This window comes from Cnephaeus nilssonii, assembly GCF_951640355.1.
Source record: "Cnephaeus nilssonii genome assembly, chromosome: 5".
NCBI lineage: Eukaryota > Metazoa > Chordata > Mammalia > Chiroptera > Vespertilionidae > Cnephaeus > Cnephaeus nilssonii.
The window spans coordinates 8,278,965-8,294,427 of record NC_137076.1 but is presented as its reverse complement, the minus strand read 5'-3'; the positions used below and the strand labels follow the sequence as shown (position 1 = coordinate 8,294,427).

General features: G+C 46.3%; 1 protein-coding gene across 3 annotated transcripts in view; it reads right to left on the bottom strand.

Annotated features, from left to right (window-relative positions):
- INSR (insulin receptor) overlaps positions 1-15,463 on the bottom strand; it is a 169,067-nt gene that overhangs the window by 42,346 nt on the left and 111,258 nt on the right. For 2 of the 3 annotated variants that reach the window (XM_079773169.1, XM_079773168.1), the window contains exons 8-11: positions 6,512-6,762; positions 6,024-6,191; positions 3,777-3,978; positions 2,311-2,346 (exon numbers count right to left, since the gene is read on the bottom strand). In XM_079773169.1, the coding sequence (XP_079629295.1) occupies positions 2,311-2,346; positions 3,777-3,978; positions 6,024-6,191; positions 6,512-6,762 (657 nt within the window). The remainder of the gene's footprint in view (positions 1-2,310; positions 2,347-3,776; positions 3,979-6,023; positions 6,192-6,511; positions 6,763-15,463) is intronic. The other variant, XM_079773170.1, reaches the window with a different exon arrangement.

Here is a 15,463-nt window from a genome sequence, read left to right as displayed (position 1 = left end):
CAGGGGACACTGGCCCACCTGAAGGCATTTTTGGTTATCACTATTTGGGGGACGGGTTGCGCTACTGGCATTAGTGAATGGAGACCAGGGCGGTCCCTACAACTGAGAACAATCTGGCCCCAAATGCCAACAGAGCTGTGATCCAGAAACCCTGGTCTGGCCCAAGGCCTCAATATTCTAGACCTTTCTTTTCTGTAAGATTATATTCCAAGTTGCCACTAGAGGGAAGCTTGGGGCCACACAGATGCCTGAACATAAATAAACAAACAAACAAACACACTCTGCTTAAAGAATAAAATCACCAGGTGAGTGAACAAAGTGGGTGAAGTGGATCCAAAGGTACGGACTTCCAGTTATAAAATAGATACTGCCTGGGGTGTAAAGGTACAAAATGGTGACCATAGTCAATAAAACTGTATTGCATATTTGGAAGTTAAAAGAGTAGATCTTAAAAGTTCTCATCAGCCCTGGCTGGTTTGGCTCAGTGGCTAGAGCGCCGGCCTGCGGACTGAAGGGTCCCAGATTCGATTCCAGCCCAGGGCACATGCCTGGGTTGCAGGCTCGATCCCCAGTACAGGGCATGCAGAAGGCAGCCGATCAATGATTCTCTCTCATCATTGATGTTTCTGTCTCTTTCTCCCTTCCTCTCTAAAATCAATAAAATGTATTAAAAAAAAAAAGTTCTCATCATAAGAACTTTTGTGACTGTGAACTTTTTGTGACTAAAGAAATGTTCGACTATGTGAGATGTTCAATAGACGTATTGTGATTACCATTTTGCAATAAAGAGCAAATCATTACGTTGTACACCTGAACTAATAGAATGTTGTATGTCAGTTATCCTACATAATAAAAAGGTAATATGCAAATTGCATCACTCCGCTATGCCCACGATTGGGCCAGCTGGGAGGCGCGGGGGGCGGGACTCAGGGTGGCCGATTGGCTGGCAGTAGGAGGGGGGGGGCGGGGACTCGCGAGTCCCCGACCCCCGCTCCTCCCACCGGCCTAAACGGCTGACGCTGCGGAAGGACCCAGGGGGCCGGCGGAAGACGCTGGTGGCGGAACTCGGGGTGGCCGATTGCGTGGCTGCCGGCACCAGTTTCCCGCCAGCAGCAGTTTTCCTCTGGCCACCCGCCGATCAGAGCGCCTCCAGCCAGCAGCAGTTTTCCTCTGGCCACCCGCTGATCGGAGCGCCTCCCGATCGGAGTTCCTCTCGGGGTGGCCGATCATGCTGGCGGGAGGCGCTCTGATCGGCGGGTGGCCAGAGGAAAACTGCTGCTGGCGGAAAACTGGTGCCGGCAGCCAGGTGAAGGAAAAGTCTATTGCACGACACTTCGTGCAACGGGCTTCTAGTATCTCAATAAAATAAAATTAAAAATCCCACTGCATGGCCCCACCCTGCCTTCTCCAGTCTTGCCTCCTATTCCTCCCAAGAGCCCTTAATTCGTCCCACCAGCGTGCCTTCCCCTCCTGTTCCGTCTGCCCACCCTCACCTCCAGGACAACGCTGCATCTAAAAGAACAAAGGAAGCTCATTCAAAGGGAAGCGTGCCTTCTGTCTTCAGTGGAATTCAGTGGCATGGCACACTTGGCTCGCACCTATCGTCTCACACCTGTCACCCCCATAAAAATGTCTGTGTCCAGCCCCAGCTGGTGTGGCTCCGTGGATAGAGCGTCAGCCCGTGGACTGAAGGTCCCGGGTTTGATTCCCATTAAGGGCACATACCTCGGTTGTAGGCTCGATCCCCAGCCTTGGTTGGGGCTCACCTGGGAGGCAAGCAATCGATGTCTCTCTCACATTGATGTTTCTCTCTCTCAGTCTCTCCCCCTCCCTTCCACTCTCTCTAACAATCAATGGGAAAATATCCTTTAATGGGTGAGGATTAAAGAGGTAGTAAAACAATGTTCTGTTTCACGTCAGTCCTCCCCGCTACCTGCCGCACACGGCTTAGACCGGACCCCAGGCTCCGCTCTGGGTACAGAGGGTAAATGTTCGGTGAGTGGGTGCGGGGGGAACCTGTGGCATCTGGGAGGTGCCCAGAAAGAGCCCCCTTGATCCTAGGTTTTAGTAAGTGCGTTAGTAACGATTTCCCCCACATTCTTGCCCAGATCCCACTTCGGGGTGAAGGCGTTTAAGGTGTGAACTGGTGAGGTGCCCAGTCTTGGCAGGGTGGCCCTTCGCATGCATCGAGCCACAGAAGCCCCGGGGTCGTGGGGGGCGGCACAGCACGCTCTCTGCTCTGCCTACTCCATGGGCCCGGCGCTGAGCGGCCGCCAGGGGCCCCCTGGACGTCCCACGGGCGAGTCGTACCTACTGTCCTCAGCACCAGGGCCTGAAGAGGTTTTTCTGTGAAAACAAAACCAACCACTTTGAGTACAGGCAGAACTTCTTCGGACAGACCTCTTGCTGCTAACACCCTGGAAGCCACATTCTGTCCGGGCAGCCCCAAGTGCCTGCCCCTGGGCCAATTCCCCATCACCTGAACCACATCTTCCCCCGCAGGCGTGGAGCACTCAGCACAAGGGGGAAAAATCAGAGAAAAAACCCCCGGGCCCTGCCTTCTGAGGTTCCCCTGGGATGCCATTTCCCCGGGTCTGGCAGCGTTTCGTTTTCAGCGGGCAGGACAGCAGCTGCCTCAATGCTGAGTGCCAGGTAGTGCTCTTTAGACTCAGGGTCATGGGAGGAAAATGCAAGAAAACGAAAAGGAAGAAATGTCACGTGCTGATGGGTCTGAGGAAACATCTAACTACTGGATGAGGAGTGATGGTGCGGGTTCAAGGAGACACATTTTAGAAGCTTGTTTTATCCCAAGGTAAGCCTTCTGGGGTGTCAACCCGCTTTGGAAATGGCTCATGGTATCAGACATTCTGGGCAGCTGGCTGCTGAGGTCTTTCAGGGTGAGGAGGCGAGGTCAAGGGTGAAAAGGCAGGAGGCGCATCGTACATGTGCTGGGGGAACTTGGGGCAAGTCCTTGTCGGCTCAGAAACACAGGTTTCGGACCCCTGTTGGGGAGGGGCACCTGCTTCAGGGGGTGACTGTGAAGACTAAGGAACTAATAGGATGCAGACGGCGCTCCGGGCCGCAAGGGGGAGAGGTGGGGTGCTGCTCACCACCCCACGCCGCACAGGACGGCCTCACCACAAAGAAGGACCTGGTTCAAATGTCCACAGTGCCAAGAGGGAGACTCCCTGTATGACTCGGCGTCTCATAACCCTAAGACGGGAACTTACTATCTCCACTCTGAAGATGAGCAAACTGAGGCACTGAGAGAGGCCTGCTTGCAGAGAAGGAAAGATGAATGAAAAGCCTACACCTCCCTCTCGGTAGATCAAATATACATCAGCAAGTCCCTCCGCGTACTAACGGAAAACACAACATATTTAAATAGAAGTCTCCAGGTCTGAAGATGCTGTGCACAGTCCCAGGAGGATAAGAAGCTGACAGAGAACTTAAAAAGAGAGCAGGCTCTGAGCTTGAGACCTGGTGATAAACCAGGCCTGGCTGGCAGGCGTTTCTCAGGATTGGCATCGGTAACCTTACAAAGTCTGTCTCAGAACTCGGATGGGCGCGGGAGGCTGGATTAAGCTCTGGAGATGTAACTCCCCCCACCCCCCTTTGATGAATTTGCTCTTCTTAGTAAGTTCCTGTTGAAATCACAAGATCCCTTCCTCCATCCGGGGAAGAGGTTCAGTGTGGACTCTGTGCACTCTCGGGGTCCCCACTTCGTCTTATCCCCTAGGTCACGATCCCTAACCCCGAGCCGGTGAAGCCCTGACCTGGGGACGAAGACCACGTTGTGCAGGTAATCCTCAAACGTCTTCCTGAACGAGGACTCCTCCAGCTCCTTCAGGATCTGAGAGTCAGTCTTCGGGCAGGTGCAGCACTGGCCGGCCGCCTCGTCGTGCTCGCTCTGGTTGTGCTTCTGGGGACCTTCCAGCTCGGAGGGCGGGGACCAGGTCCGGGAGGGCAGCTTCAGCCCTGCAGAAGGCAGAGCAGGCGGGCTCACATCTCCGCACACGCACATGCACACACACACACACACACACACGCACACGCACACACACATGCACACGCACACACGCACCCACACAGGCGCACACACACAGGCGCACACACACACGCACGCACAGCAACGGGGACCTGCTCAGAGCGGCTGGGCACACAGGACAGAGCTCAGGGCTGGGGTTTCAGTTCAAGTTCTACCGTGAAAAGTCAGACCTTTCTCGGGGGGTCCGCCCGTGCCAGCTGAGAAGATGCATGTCCACATGTTCCGGACTCTGTCTGATACCAGATCCCCATGGGACTGGATACTGTAAGGTAACCAGGCCTGTCCCTGCCCCATGAAACTTCTAGTACACAGAGGCTTCAGTGAAGGGTAGGCATACACAATAAACAAATAAACCCGCCATGGCTCAGATGGCAGCCTCAAAAGAGAGGTGTCGGGGGGTGGTCTCAGAGACAGTGACTGCTGAGCACTCCTGAACGAAGTACAGGAACGAGCCATGCACATATCTCGGTGCAAAGCAGCTCAGACTGAGCACAAAGCACTTGCAAAGGCCCCAAAGTAGGAATGTCCTTGACATGTCAAAAGACACCAAGGACACAACGTAGCGTGAAGATGAGGTACAGAGAATGGTGGGAGGTAGGATTAGAAAAGAACAGGGGAGCCAAGTCCGCATTGAATGAATGAAGGAAGGAAGGAAGGAATCAATCAATCAGCTGCATAACTAGACAGACCAGAGGGCAGAGCAGAATTCTACCAGGAATTCTGAGGGGTGTGGCTTAGGGACCCGATGACTACACTAAGCCTTTGTCTCGATGGATCTGACTCCTCTAGGGCCCTCCTAGGAGTGGAATCATACACTATCTGTCCTTAGAAAGTTCCTTTTAATTAGAAATCAAACCCCGTTTAAATAGTCACATTGTAATGATATATTTAGACTTCCAGAATAAAAAGTAAAATAAATAAAATAATTAAAGTTGTTGCTCTTTAAAAAAAAAGGGGAGAGCCTTGACTGCCCTGCTGCCGGGTTCCGCTGCTCGAACGAGTTATATAAAGCGGTCGAGGAGATAAATAACATTTGCAACCCTTGGCTCAGGCAGGGCATGAGGTCACAGGCACACATATAGCCGTGACCCTACCGCTGGGACAGCTCCCGGAGGTCACCTGGCCTTTTGCCCCTTCTCCCGAAAAGAAGGCCGCTGGTGGCAAGCTCGGGTCGGAGGTCCAGCGAACAGCCTACCAAGAGCGCCTGGCCTCAGCCACGCCTCACCAGCAGCCCAAGGTCAAAAGCTGAGGATATCACTATCCCCCCAAAATCTAAAGAAAAATAAATGCAAACAAAAACCAATGAAAGAAAAACATGACCCGTTTCTCCAGTTTGATAGGGTCTTCTAAAACCCGTTTTAAAAATAACCTTAAACTATACAAACTGGTTTGAGGCTTCAAATACTTTTTTCTGTAGATAGAGGGAAGCCCATTAAATAAATAAGATTAAAAACTAAAAAAAAAATCATCAGTATAAATGTCTCACAGAAAGTACAGGAGGAAATAGATCGTTGCTCCTCGGGTCTTTCAAACATAAGGGTCTAAAGTTGGGGCCAAAATCTTTCCCTGACTTTGTCAACCACCTCTCAGCACGCTCAGCTGCTTGTAGTCCAGCAGGGAAGTCTCCTGTGAGGAACAGCCGCTTCCCCATTGGGACAGGGTGTGGGAAGGATGAGGAAGAGGGGAGGAAGCCAGAGGGGAGGGGTGTGTGTGTGGGGGGGAGAGAATTCCAGAGGGAAATGGTGCCAAGACATGGGGAATACCTGGTTTCCACAGGAGACTTCAGAGTGTGTACTTAGGTTGTGATGGTTAGAAATGTGCATGTGTGTTTCCGTATGAGGAACAGAGTGTGTGTGCAAGTCTGCTCTTGTGCACACACTGGGAAGTGGAAGAGGAGAGAGATTTCCCTGGACGTGGAAGAGAGTGGATCAGATGCGTGTGCAACCCGCCACTCCCGCACTCGGCCTGCACTCACCTTTGAGGCAGTAATCCAACTCATACAGCTCGCTGTCTTCCGCCTGCCTCTCCCAGAAAACCAGGTAGTGTGTGATGTTGCCGTTGGGGTCAGAGGGAGGCTTCCACTTCAGGATAATCTGGGATGAAGAGTTAGAAACCGAGATGGGATCCAAGGGGACGGAAGGATCTGGAAAGGCGAAAGGAAAGAGGTCCACGGTGAGGAGGGTGCGAGCTGTCGGCTGGGTGTGAGGGGACCCACAGGCTGGATGAACCATGAAGGTGTTTGCTGCAGTGCCATTTGACATCAGAGAAAACTGGAGACGTGTGGATTGCTCACCAAGGACAGGAGGTACAAAACCACAGTCCATCGCTACCACCGATCATGCACATCATGTGAGCATTCATCCATCCATTAACGCAGTGAACATGAACTTCAGACAATGTCGTCGTATTAAAGGCAAGACGTCTGACTCCCCCACAAATTCCTAAGTCACGTAATATACTTACTGGTGGCATTTGTCTGGATATAGATGATATCGCTCTTGGCCCCATACGTGCGACGTTCATCAGAAAAGGTGACCAAGGTCTTCACAAAGATGGCGTACTGAGTCCAGGGCTTGAGACCCCGCATCAGCCACCCAGGATGGTTCTGTGACTTAGGGTCATTGGACCTCAGAGGTGGGTCAATGTCCACCACCGTCCAGCTGTTGGATCCACATGCATCCTGCCCATCAAACTCCGTCACATTCCGATAAGGGCTTTCAAGGTGAAAGAGAAGATGGTTACCATTTTCAATGATCACTCTGAGGACCACAGAGATGCAGCCAGGGGAAATTACACCCTAAAGGGTTGCATCCTCTTTACCAACAACCTTATGCACAAGGAAAAATGACATATAAACAGCCTAAGAGAAAGGAGCCACCTCCCCTGATTTCTCAATAGTAATAATCCTACATAATAAACAGGTAATATACAAATTGGCTGTCACTCCAACACACAAGATGGCTTCCCCCATGTGGTCAAAGATGGCCACCCCCATGTGGACACAAGATGGCCGCCACAAGATGGCCAGCAGGGGAGGGCAGTTGTGGGCGACCAGGCTGGCAGGGGAGGGCAGTTAGGGGTGACCGGGCCAGCAGGGGAGGGCAGTTGGGGCAACCAGGCCAGCAGGGGAGGGCAGTTAGGGGCAATCGGGCCGTCAGGGGAGCAGTTAGGTGTCAATCAGGCTGGCAGGAAGAAGTGGTTAGGGGCAATCAGGCAGGCAGGCAGGCGAGCGGTTGGGAGCCAGCAGTCCTGGATTGTGATAGGGACATCCCTCGAGGTGTCCCAGATTGGAGAGGGTGCAGGCTGGGCTGAGGGACACCCCGCCCCCCCATGCATGATTTTCGTGCACCGGGCCTCTAGTAGCTACACTAATAAAAGAGAAATATGCAAATTGACCATCACTTCATGACGCCCACCAGCCAATCAGGAGTGAGTATGCAAATTAACCCCACAAAGATGGTGGTGGCCCTGCCCCCCCAGCCGCTCTGGACCCCTGGGCAGCATGCATGCAGGCGTGGGATGCCTGCTATGAAGGGGAGGGCAGGGGGCGGAGGGAGTTACAGGAGCAGCGCTCCAGCTGGAGCGAAGACGGAAGGCAGTGGCCAGAGTGAAGGCCTGGGTCCTGGGTGCTAGAGGAAAACTGGTGCCAGCAGCCAGGGGAAGGAAGGCCTATTGCACGAACCTTTGTGCAACAGGCCTCTATTTTAATAATAGTGATAAATAATATTTAATTTTATTTATTTAATATAACTAGAGGCCTGGTGCATGAAATTTGTGCAGGGGGGGTGGTGTCCCTCAGCCCAGCCTGCACCCTCTCCAATCTGGGACCCCTCGGGGGATGTCCGACTGCCATCCCTCTCACAATCCGGGACTGCTGGCTCCCAACCACTCTCCTGCCTGCCTACCTGATTGCCCCTAATGGCTTCTGCCTGCCAGCCTGATCACCCCCTAACCACTCCCCTGCCAGGCTGATCGACGTCTAATTGCTCCCCTGCCGGCCCGATTGCCCCCTACTGCCCTCCCCTGCTGGCTTGGTCACCCCCAACTGCCCTCCTTTGCTGGCCCGGTCACCCCTAACTGCCCTCCTCTGAAGGCCTAGTCACCCCTAACTGCCCTCCCCTGCAGGCCTGGTCACCCCCAAATGCCCTTCCCTGAAGACCTGGTCCCCACCAACTGCCCTCCACTGCCGGCCTAGTTGCCTCCAACTGCCCTCCCTCCCCTGCTGGCCTGGTTGCCCCAAACTGCCCTCCCCTGCTGGCTTGGTTGCCCCTAACTGCCTTCAGCTGCTGGCTTGATCACCCACAACTGCCCTCCCCTGACGGCCATCTTGTGACCACATGGGGGTGCCCATCTTGTGTGATGGCTTGATGGTCAATTTGCATATTCCTCTTTATTATATAGGATTACATGATGTACTATATTTAACTTTATTATATAGTATGTGTAATATTATATAATTATAATTATATTAAATGTTTGATAATATTTAATAAGTAATTAATATTGTTTCCTGATACCAAATGTAATAATGATACTATCAGCAGTTACTTCATAAGATTACATAAAAGAATGTATGCAACTTTTCAGCTCACAAGATTATGCCACATAATCTTGAAAAATGAAGCTAGTATTGATATTAACACTATCACCACTTCCACTATCTTCTTTTAAAATTTCAGCACAGTTATATACTCGAAATTAGGTGTTGTTTACTGCAGACAGAATTTCAATTTGGGAAGATACAAAATTCTTGAGATGGATGGTTGACAACATCACAAATGTACACAATGCCACTGAGCTGGATGCTTCAAATTAGTTTAAATGGTCAATATTACGTTATGTACGTTTCCTGCATTCCCCCCCGCCCCCGCTTCAATCTCCATATATAAAAGCCTAATATGCAAATTGTCCCCTTGGGAGTTCGATAGCTTGCTATGACATGTGCTGACCACCAGGGGGCAGCGCAGAATGAAGGAAGGCCCTGGCCGGCAGCAGGAAGGCCCCGATTGGCCCTGATCACCGGCCAGGTCTAGAGACCCTACCCATGCACGATTTTGTGCACCGGGCCTCTAGTGGTTTTAATAAAGATCAAATGCTTACAATTCAACAACACCATGTAAAGACTGTCCTTCATTACCCACCCAGTCTGTTCTCCCACCATGCCTCACTTTCCTCCTTTTCACCTCTGTCACTTCTTCAAATGTGACCCCTCCCCTCTCAAGTTCTTGCAGTTGCTACTCCCCTGGCCCTTCCCTCATATTTCAGTCCATCCCCACTGCCCTAGGGAAGCCCTTCATGACCTATGTGTCAAGTCAATTGTCCATGATCCTGTCCTTCGAAGCACTGTAACAATTCTCATTTTATTTTTTATTGAATTTATTGGGGTAACATTGGTTAATAAAGTTATATAGGTTTCAGATGTACAGCTCTATAATACATTACCTATATACTCTACTGTGTATTGACCACCCCAAGTCAAGTCTCCTTCCATCACCATTTATTCCCAATTTACCCTCTTCAACCTCTCTCCAACCCCTTTCCCTCTGGTAATCACAACACTGATGACTGTGTCTCTGAGTTTTTGGGTTTTTGCTTAATCCCTTCAATGTTTTCACCCATTTCCCCAACCCTCTGACAGCTGTCAACCTTTCCTCTGCATCTATGAGTCTATTTCTATTTTGCCTGTTCATTTATTTCCTTCATTAGATTCCACATACAAGTGAAATCAATCATATGGTACTTGCTTTTCTCTGACGGGCTTATTTCCCTTAGCATAATATTCTCCAAGGCCATCCATGATGGACCATTCTGACAGGTCTGAGGTGTTATTTCCTGTGGTCTTAATTTGCATTTCTCTGATGAGCATTTTTTCATATATCTATTGGCTATCTGTATGTCCTCTTTGGAGAGGTGTCTATTCAGGTCCCTTGCCATTCCTAATTGAACTGTTTTTTGGTGTTAAGTTCCATGAATTCTTTATAAATTTTGGGTGTTGACCCCTTATTAGATGTATCATTAATGAATATGTTCTCCCATTCCTTGGGCTTTCTTTTCCTTTTGTCGGTTTGTTTTTCTGTGATGCAGTACCTTTTGTTTACTTTTTCTTTTCTTTCCCTTATCTGAGGAAATATATCAGAAAAAAATATTGCTACAAGAACAGTCGTAGCTTTTAAGACCTGTGTTTTCTTCTAGGATTTTTATGGTTTTGTGACTTACATTTTAAAGTCTTTAATCCATTTTGAGTTTATTCTCATGTATGGTGTAAGAAGATGGTCTAGTTTCATTTTTTTTCAATTATCTGCCCAATTTTCCCAAAACCATTTATAGAAGACTATCTTTACCCCATTTATAGACTATCTTTACCTCACCTCCTCTGCAAAATATTCAGATCAAAAAGGCATAAATTTTTATTTCTGAGCTCTCTATTCTATTCCATTGACCTAAATGTCTGTTGTTATGCCAATACCATGATGTTTTGATTACTATAGCCTTGTAGTATAGTTTGATATAAGGTAATTTGATGCCTCCAAGTTTGTTCTTCTGAAGATTGCTGTAGCTATTTGGGGTCTTTTGTGGTTCCATTTAATTTTTGGAATATTTGTTCTAGTTCTATGAAATACAACATTGGTATCTTGACAGGAATTGCTATACACTGCTTTGCATAGTATGGACATTTTAACAATGTTTATTCTTCCTACCCCTGAGCACGGGATATGCTTCAGTTTATTTGTACCTTCTTTGATTTTTTAGTAGTGTCTTATAATTTTCCAAGTACAGATCTACTACATATGTGGTTAAATTTATTCCTAGGTATCTTATTTTTCTTGATGCAATTATAAATGGGATTGTTTTCTTAGCTTCCATTTCTGATAGTTCAATATTGGTATACAAAATTTTAACTCATTTCTGGATATTTTGTACCTTCTACTTTACTGAATTCATTTATCAGGTCTAGTAGTTTTTGGTGGAATATTCAGAGTTCTCCACATACAGTATCATGTCATCTGAAAATAATGAGTTTTACTTCTTGCTTTCCAATTTAGATGCCTTTTAATTTCCTCTTCTTGTCTGACAGCCATGGATAGGACTTTTAGTGCTATTATCAAATAAGAGTGGTAAAAGTGGACATCCCTGTCTTGTGACGCTGGCTATGGCCTTTATAATGTTGTAGTATGTTCCATCTATCCCTACTTTGCTGAGAGTTTTCATCATAAATGGATGCTAGATTTTATCAAATGCTTTTCCTGCATCTATTGATATGATCATGTGATTTATATCTTTCCTTTTGTTTCTGTAGTTATCACATTTATTCATTTGTGCATACTGTAGCAACTTTATATCTCTGAAACAAATACCACCCAAGCACGGAGTATGATCTTTTTAATGTATAGCTGGATTTGGTTTGCTAATATTTTGTTGGTGATTTTAGAATCCATGTTCATCGGGGATATTGGGCTATACTTTTCTTTGTAGAGTCTTTATCTGGTTTTAAAATTAAGATACTGTTGACCTCATAAAATGAGCTTGGGAGACTTTCTCTTGAATTTTTTCGAATAGTTTGAGAAGGATAGGTGTTAAGTTCTTATTTGAATGTTTGGTAAAATTCTCCTGTGAAGCCATCTGAGCCAGGACTTTTGTTTGTTGGGCGGTTTTTTAGTACTACTTTAATTTCATAGTTCCAACCTGTCTATTCTGATTTTCTGATTCAGACTGATTTAGTGTTGGAAGATTGTATGTTTCTAGGAATTGATTCATTTCATCCACACTGTCCAATTTTGTTGGCATATAGTTGTTTGTAATATTTTCTTACAACCCTTTGTATTTCTGTGCTGTCAGCTACTACTTCTCCTTTTTTCATTTCTGATTATATTTACTAGTATTTGGGTCTTCTATCTTTTTTCCTTGATAAGTCTGGTTAAAGGTTTGTCAATCTTGTTTATCTTTTCAAGGAAAAATATCTTGTTTCATGGATCTTTTATATTATTGTTTAGACTCCATTTTGTTTATTTATGCTCTCATCTTTATTATTTCCTTTCTTCTTCTCTGGGCTCTGCTGATGTTCCTTGTCTAGTTCCTTTAAGTGTAAGGTAAGACTATTTGAGATTTTACTTGTTTCTTGAGTAGGCCAGAAATGCTATCAATTTCCCATTTAGACCTGTTTGTACTGTGTCCCAAAATTTTGGGTTGTTGTGTGTTTTTTCATTTGTTTCAAGGTATCTTTTGATTTCTTCCTTAATCTAAATGTTAACTCATTCATTGTTCAGTAACTTATTATTTAGCCTCCATGTCTTTATGTGTTTTCCATTTTTTTTTTCCTTGTGATTTCTAGTTTCATGCTATTATGGTCAGAGAAAATGCTTGACATTATTCCAATCTTCTTAAACTTATTGAGACTTGTTTTGTGTCCTAACATGTGGTCTATCCTAGGAAATGTTCCATGTGCACTTGAATGTATATTCTTTAGCTTTGGGGTGAAATGCTCTGCAGGTATCAATTAAATCCATCTGATCTAGTGTGCCATTTAAGGCCACTGTTTCCTTAAGTTTCTGTCTGGAACTTCTATCCACTGTAGTCAATTGGGTGTTAAAAACCCCTACCATGACTATATTATTGTCAACCTCTCCCTTTATATGTCCATCAAGATTTGCTTAATATATTTACATGGTCCTAGGTTGGGTACAAAATTTTTACAGGGGTTATATCTTCTTGTTAGATTGCTTCGTTTATCATTATGTAGTATCCTTCTTTACCTTTATTCTAGTCTTTGTTTTAAAGTCTATTTTGTCAGATATAGTATTGCTACCCAGCTTTTTTCTTTTTCTTTTTTTCATTTCCATTTGCATGAAATACCTTTTTCCATCCCTTTATTTTTAGTCTATGAGTATTTTTCACTCTGAGGTGGGTCTCTGTAGACATCATATGTATGGGTCCTTTTTTCCTACCCATTCATCTACCCTATGTCTTTTGATTGGAGCATTGGAGCAATTTATACTTAAAGTGATTATTGATAGGTATGTATTTATTGTCATTTTTATTCTTTATGCCTATGTTTCTCTGTTATTTCTTCTTCTTCTCCTTCCCCCACCTTCTTCTAGAACAGTGGTCGCCAACCTTTCAGACCTCATGACCACCAGTGGTCCACGGACCACCAGTTGGTGACCGCTGCCCCAAAGGTTTCCTTAAACCAGCAGTCGCCAACCTTTCAGACCTCACAGACCACCAGTTGGCGACCACTGTTCTAGAAGACCCTTTAACATTTCCTATAATACAGGTTTTGTGGAAATTAAGTCCTTCAGCTTTTTCTTCCTGGGAAGCTCTTTATTTCTCCTTCAGTTTTAATCCTTTGCACTTGCTTGCTTTTTTCTCGATTCCTTTATTCTACTCGGGATTTAATTTTTTAAATACCCCAGATTTTACAAAGCGCGGCAGTAGAATAAAAAACTGGAGTTTATTTTCATACAAACTTATTTATTTGGATTTTTTTATATTTCAAATTATTGATACATTCAATACAATTCGACATACGAGCTGCTACCGATGCTAACCGTGTCGAGTCACACTCGACATCCGAGTGCAAAAGGTTAAACGATAGCCTTGCTCCATATAGCAGTCTTGGTTGTACTAGATTCCTGCTTTTCATCACTTTGAATATTTCATGCCAATCCCTTCTAGTCTGAAATGTTTCTGTTGAGAAATCAACTGACAGTCTTATGGGAGCTCTGTTGTAGGTAACTGTTTTTCAGTTGCTGCTTTTAAGATTATCTCTTTGGTTTTAACCTCTGCCATTTTAATTATGATATGATTTGGTGTGGGCCTCTTTGCGTTCATTTTGTTTGGGACTCTCTGTACTTCTTGAACTTGCGTGTCTTTTTCCTTTACTAGGTTAGGGAATTTTTCTGTCATTTCTTCAAATAGGTTTTCAATCCCTTGCTCTCTCTATTCTCCTTCTGGTACCATTATGATGTGGATGCTGGTAGGCTTCTTACTGTCCCAAAGGTACCTTAAACTATTCACACTTTTTAAAATTCTTTTTTCATTTGGCCACTCTGGGTGTTTTCTGCTACCTTGTCCACCAAATCGCTTTTGATCCCCTACTTCAACCTAATGTTTATTCCTTCTAGTATATTCTTCATTTTGGATATTGTATTCATTTCTGACCAGATCTTTTTAATGGTTTCTATATTCCTTTGCTCTTATAATTCTCACTAAGTTCCTTGAGCATCCTTATAACCATTCTTTGGAACTCTGTATGTCATCAATTGCTTGCCTCCACTTCATTTAGCTCTTGTTCTGAAGATTTCTCCTGTTCTTTCATTTGGGGCTTGTTTCTTTGTCTTCCCAGTTTAGCTGCCTCTTTCTCTTGTTTCTCTATGTAGTAGGCAGATCTGCTATGACTCTCGGTCTTGGTAGGGTGGACGTATGCAGTATATGTCCTGCAGGACTGCAATGTGCAGTCTCCTTGATCACCTGATCTGGGTGTTGCAGGAATGACTCTTCTGAGGGTTGTGTGGGCCCTTCTCTTATAATGAGTCTTGATTTCTATTGGCCCATTCATAGGTGGGGTCAGTCCTCAGGCTGGCTGACTATGAGGATCAATCCCAACCACAGTGTATAAGCTTTGTGCAGGTGCTGACTACACAGAGCTAAATTCTCCTCTGCAGGGTCTGGTGCCTGCCAAGATCTTCCTTTGGATATGCAATTTGTGAAGCTTACTGGATCTTGCTCTGATGTTGTCTAAAGCTGGCCGTGGTTGTGTTGGTTCTGGGGCCTCTTAGGAGGAACTCTGGCACAGTCCAATGTCAGATGCTGCCTTTGACTATCCCTGGGCAACCTGTTTGAAGCTTCAAAGTGATCTTCAGTTGTGGTTGCCTCTGCTGGACCTGGCTGTGTGTGCACAGATAGAAACAAGCTGTGCACTATGGCTGGCTTTTACAAGTTCCAGGCCCAGGAAAAGGTCCACAAAAGTCCCAATGCACCCTGAGATCCACCTCTGCCTGTCAGGCTCAACCACTGAAAGAGCCTCTGGCAGTATTCCAGTTGGACAAGGCAGGTTCAATCGCCAGGTAGGGGTGGCTGGTGTTCGCCAGATTGATACAGGTTCAAACTCGGTGCCAATGCTGGGTCTGAGATCGCTCAGCAAATGTCCCAGGGTATAGAAAGTCTACCTGCCACCCACTGGGTGCTCACACACATTTGTGATGAGGCGTGGTCAAGGGAATCATCAGAGTAAGGCCAGCAGAGTATATCAGGTCCCAAAAAGCAAGATTTGGCCCTGTGAAGGGAGGGCTTTGTACCAGTCGAGCATGTAAAGAAAAATGGTCTCACTACTAAAGCTATACAACTCAGTCTGTCCCAGAATCTGTCCAATCACAGCAGAAGGATAGGTCTAGTGGACCTCCCATGAGGAGGAGCTGT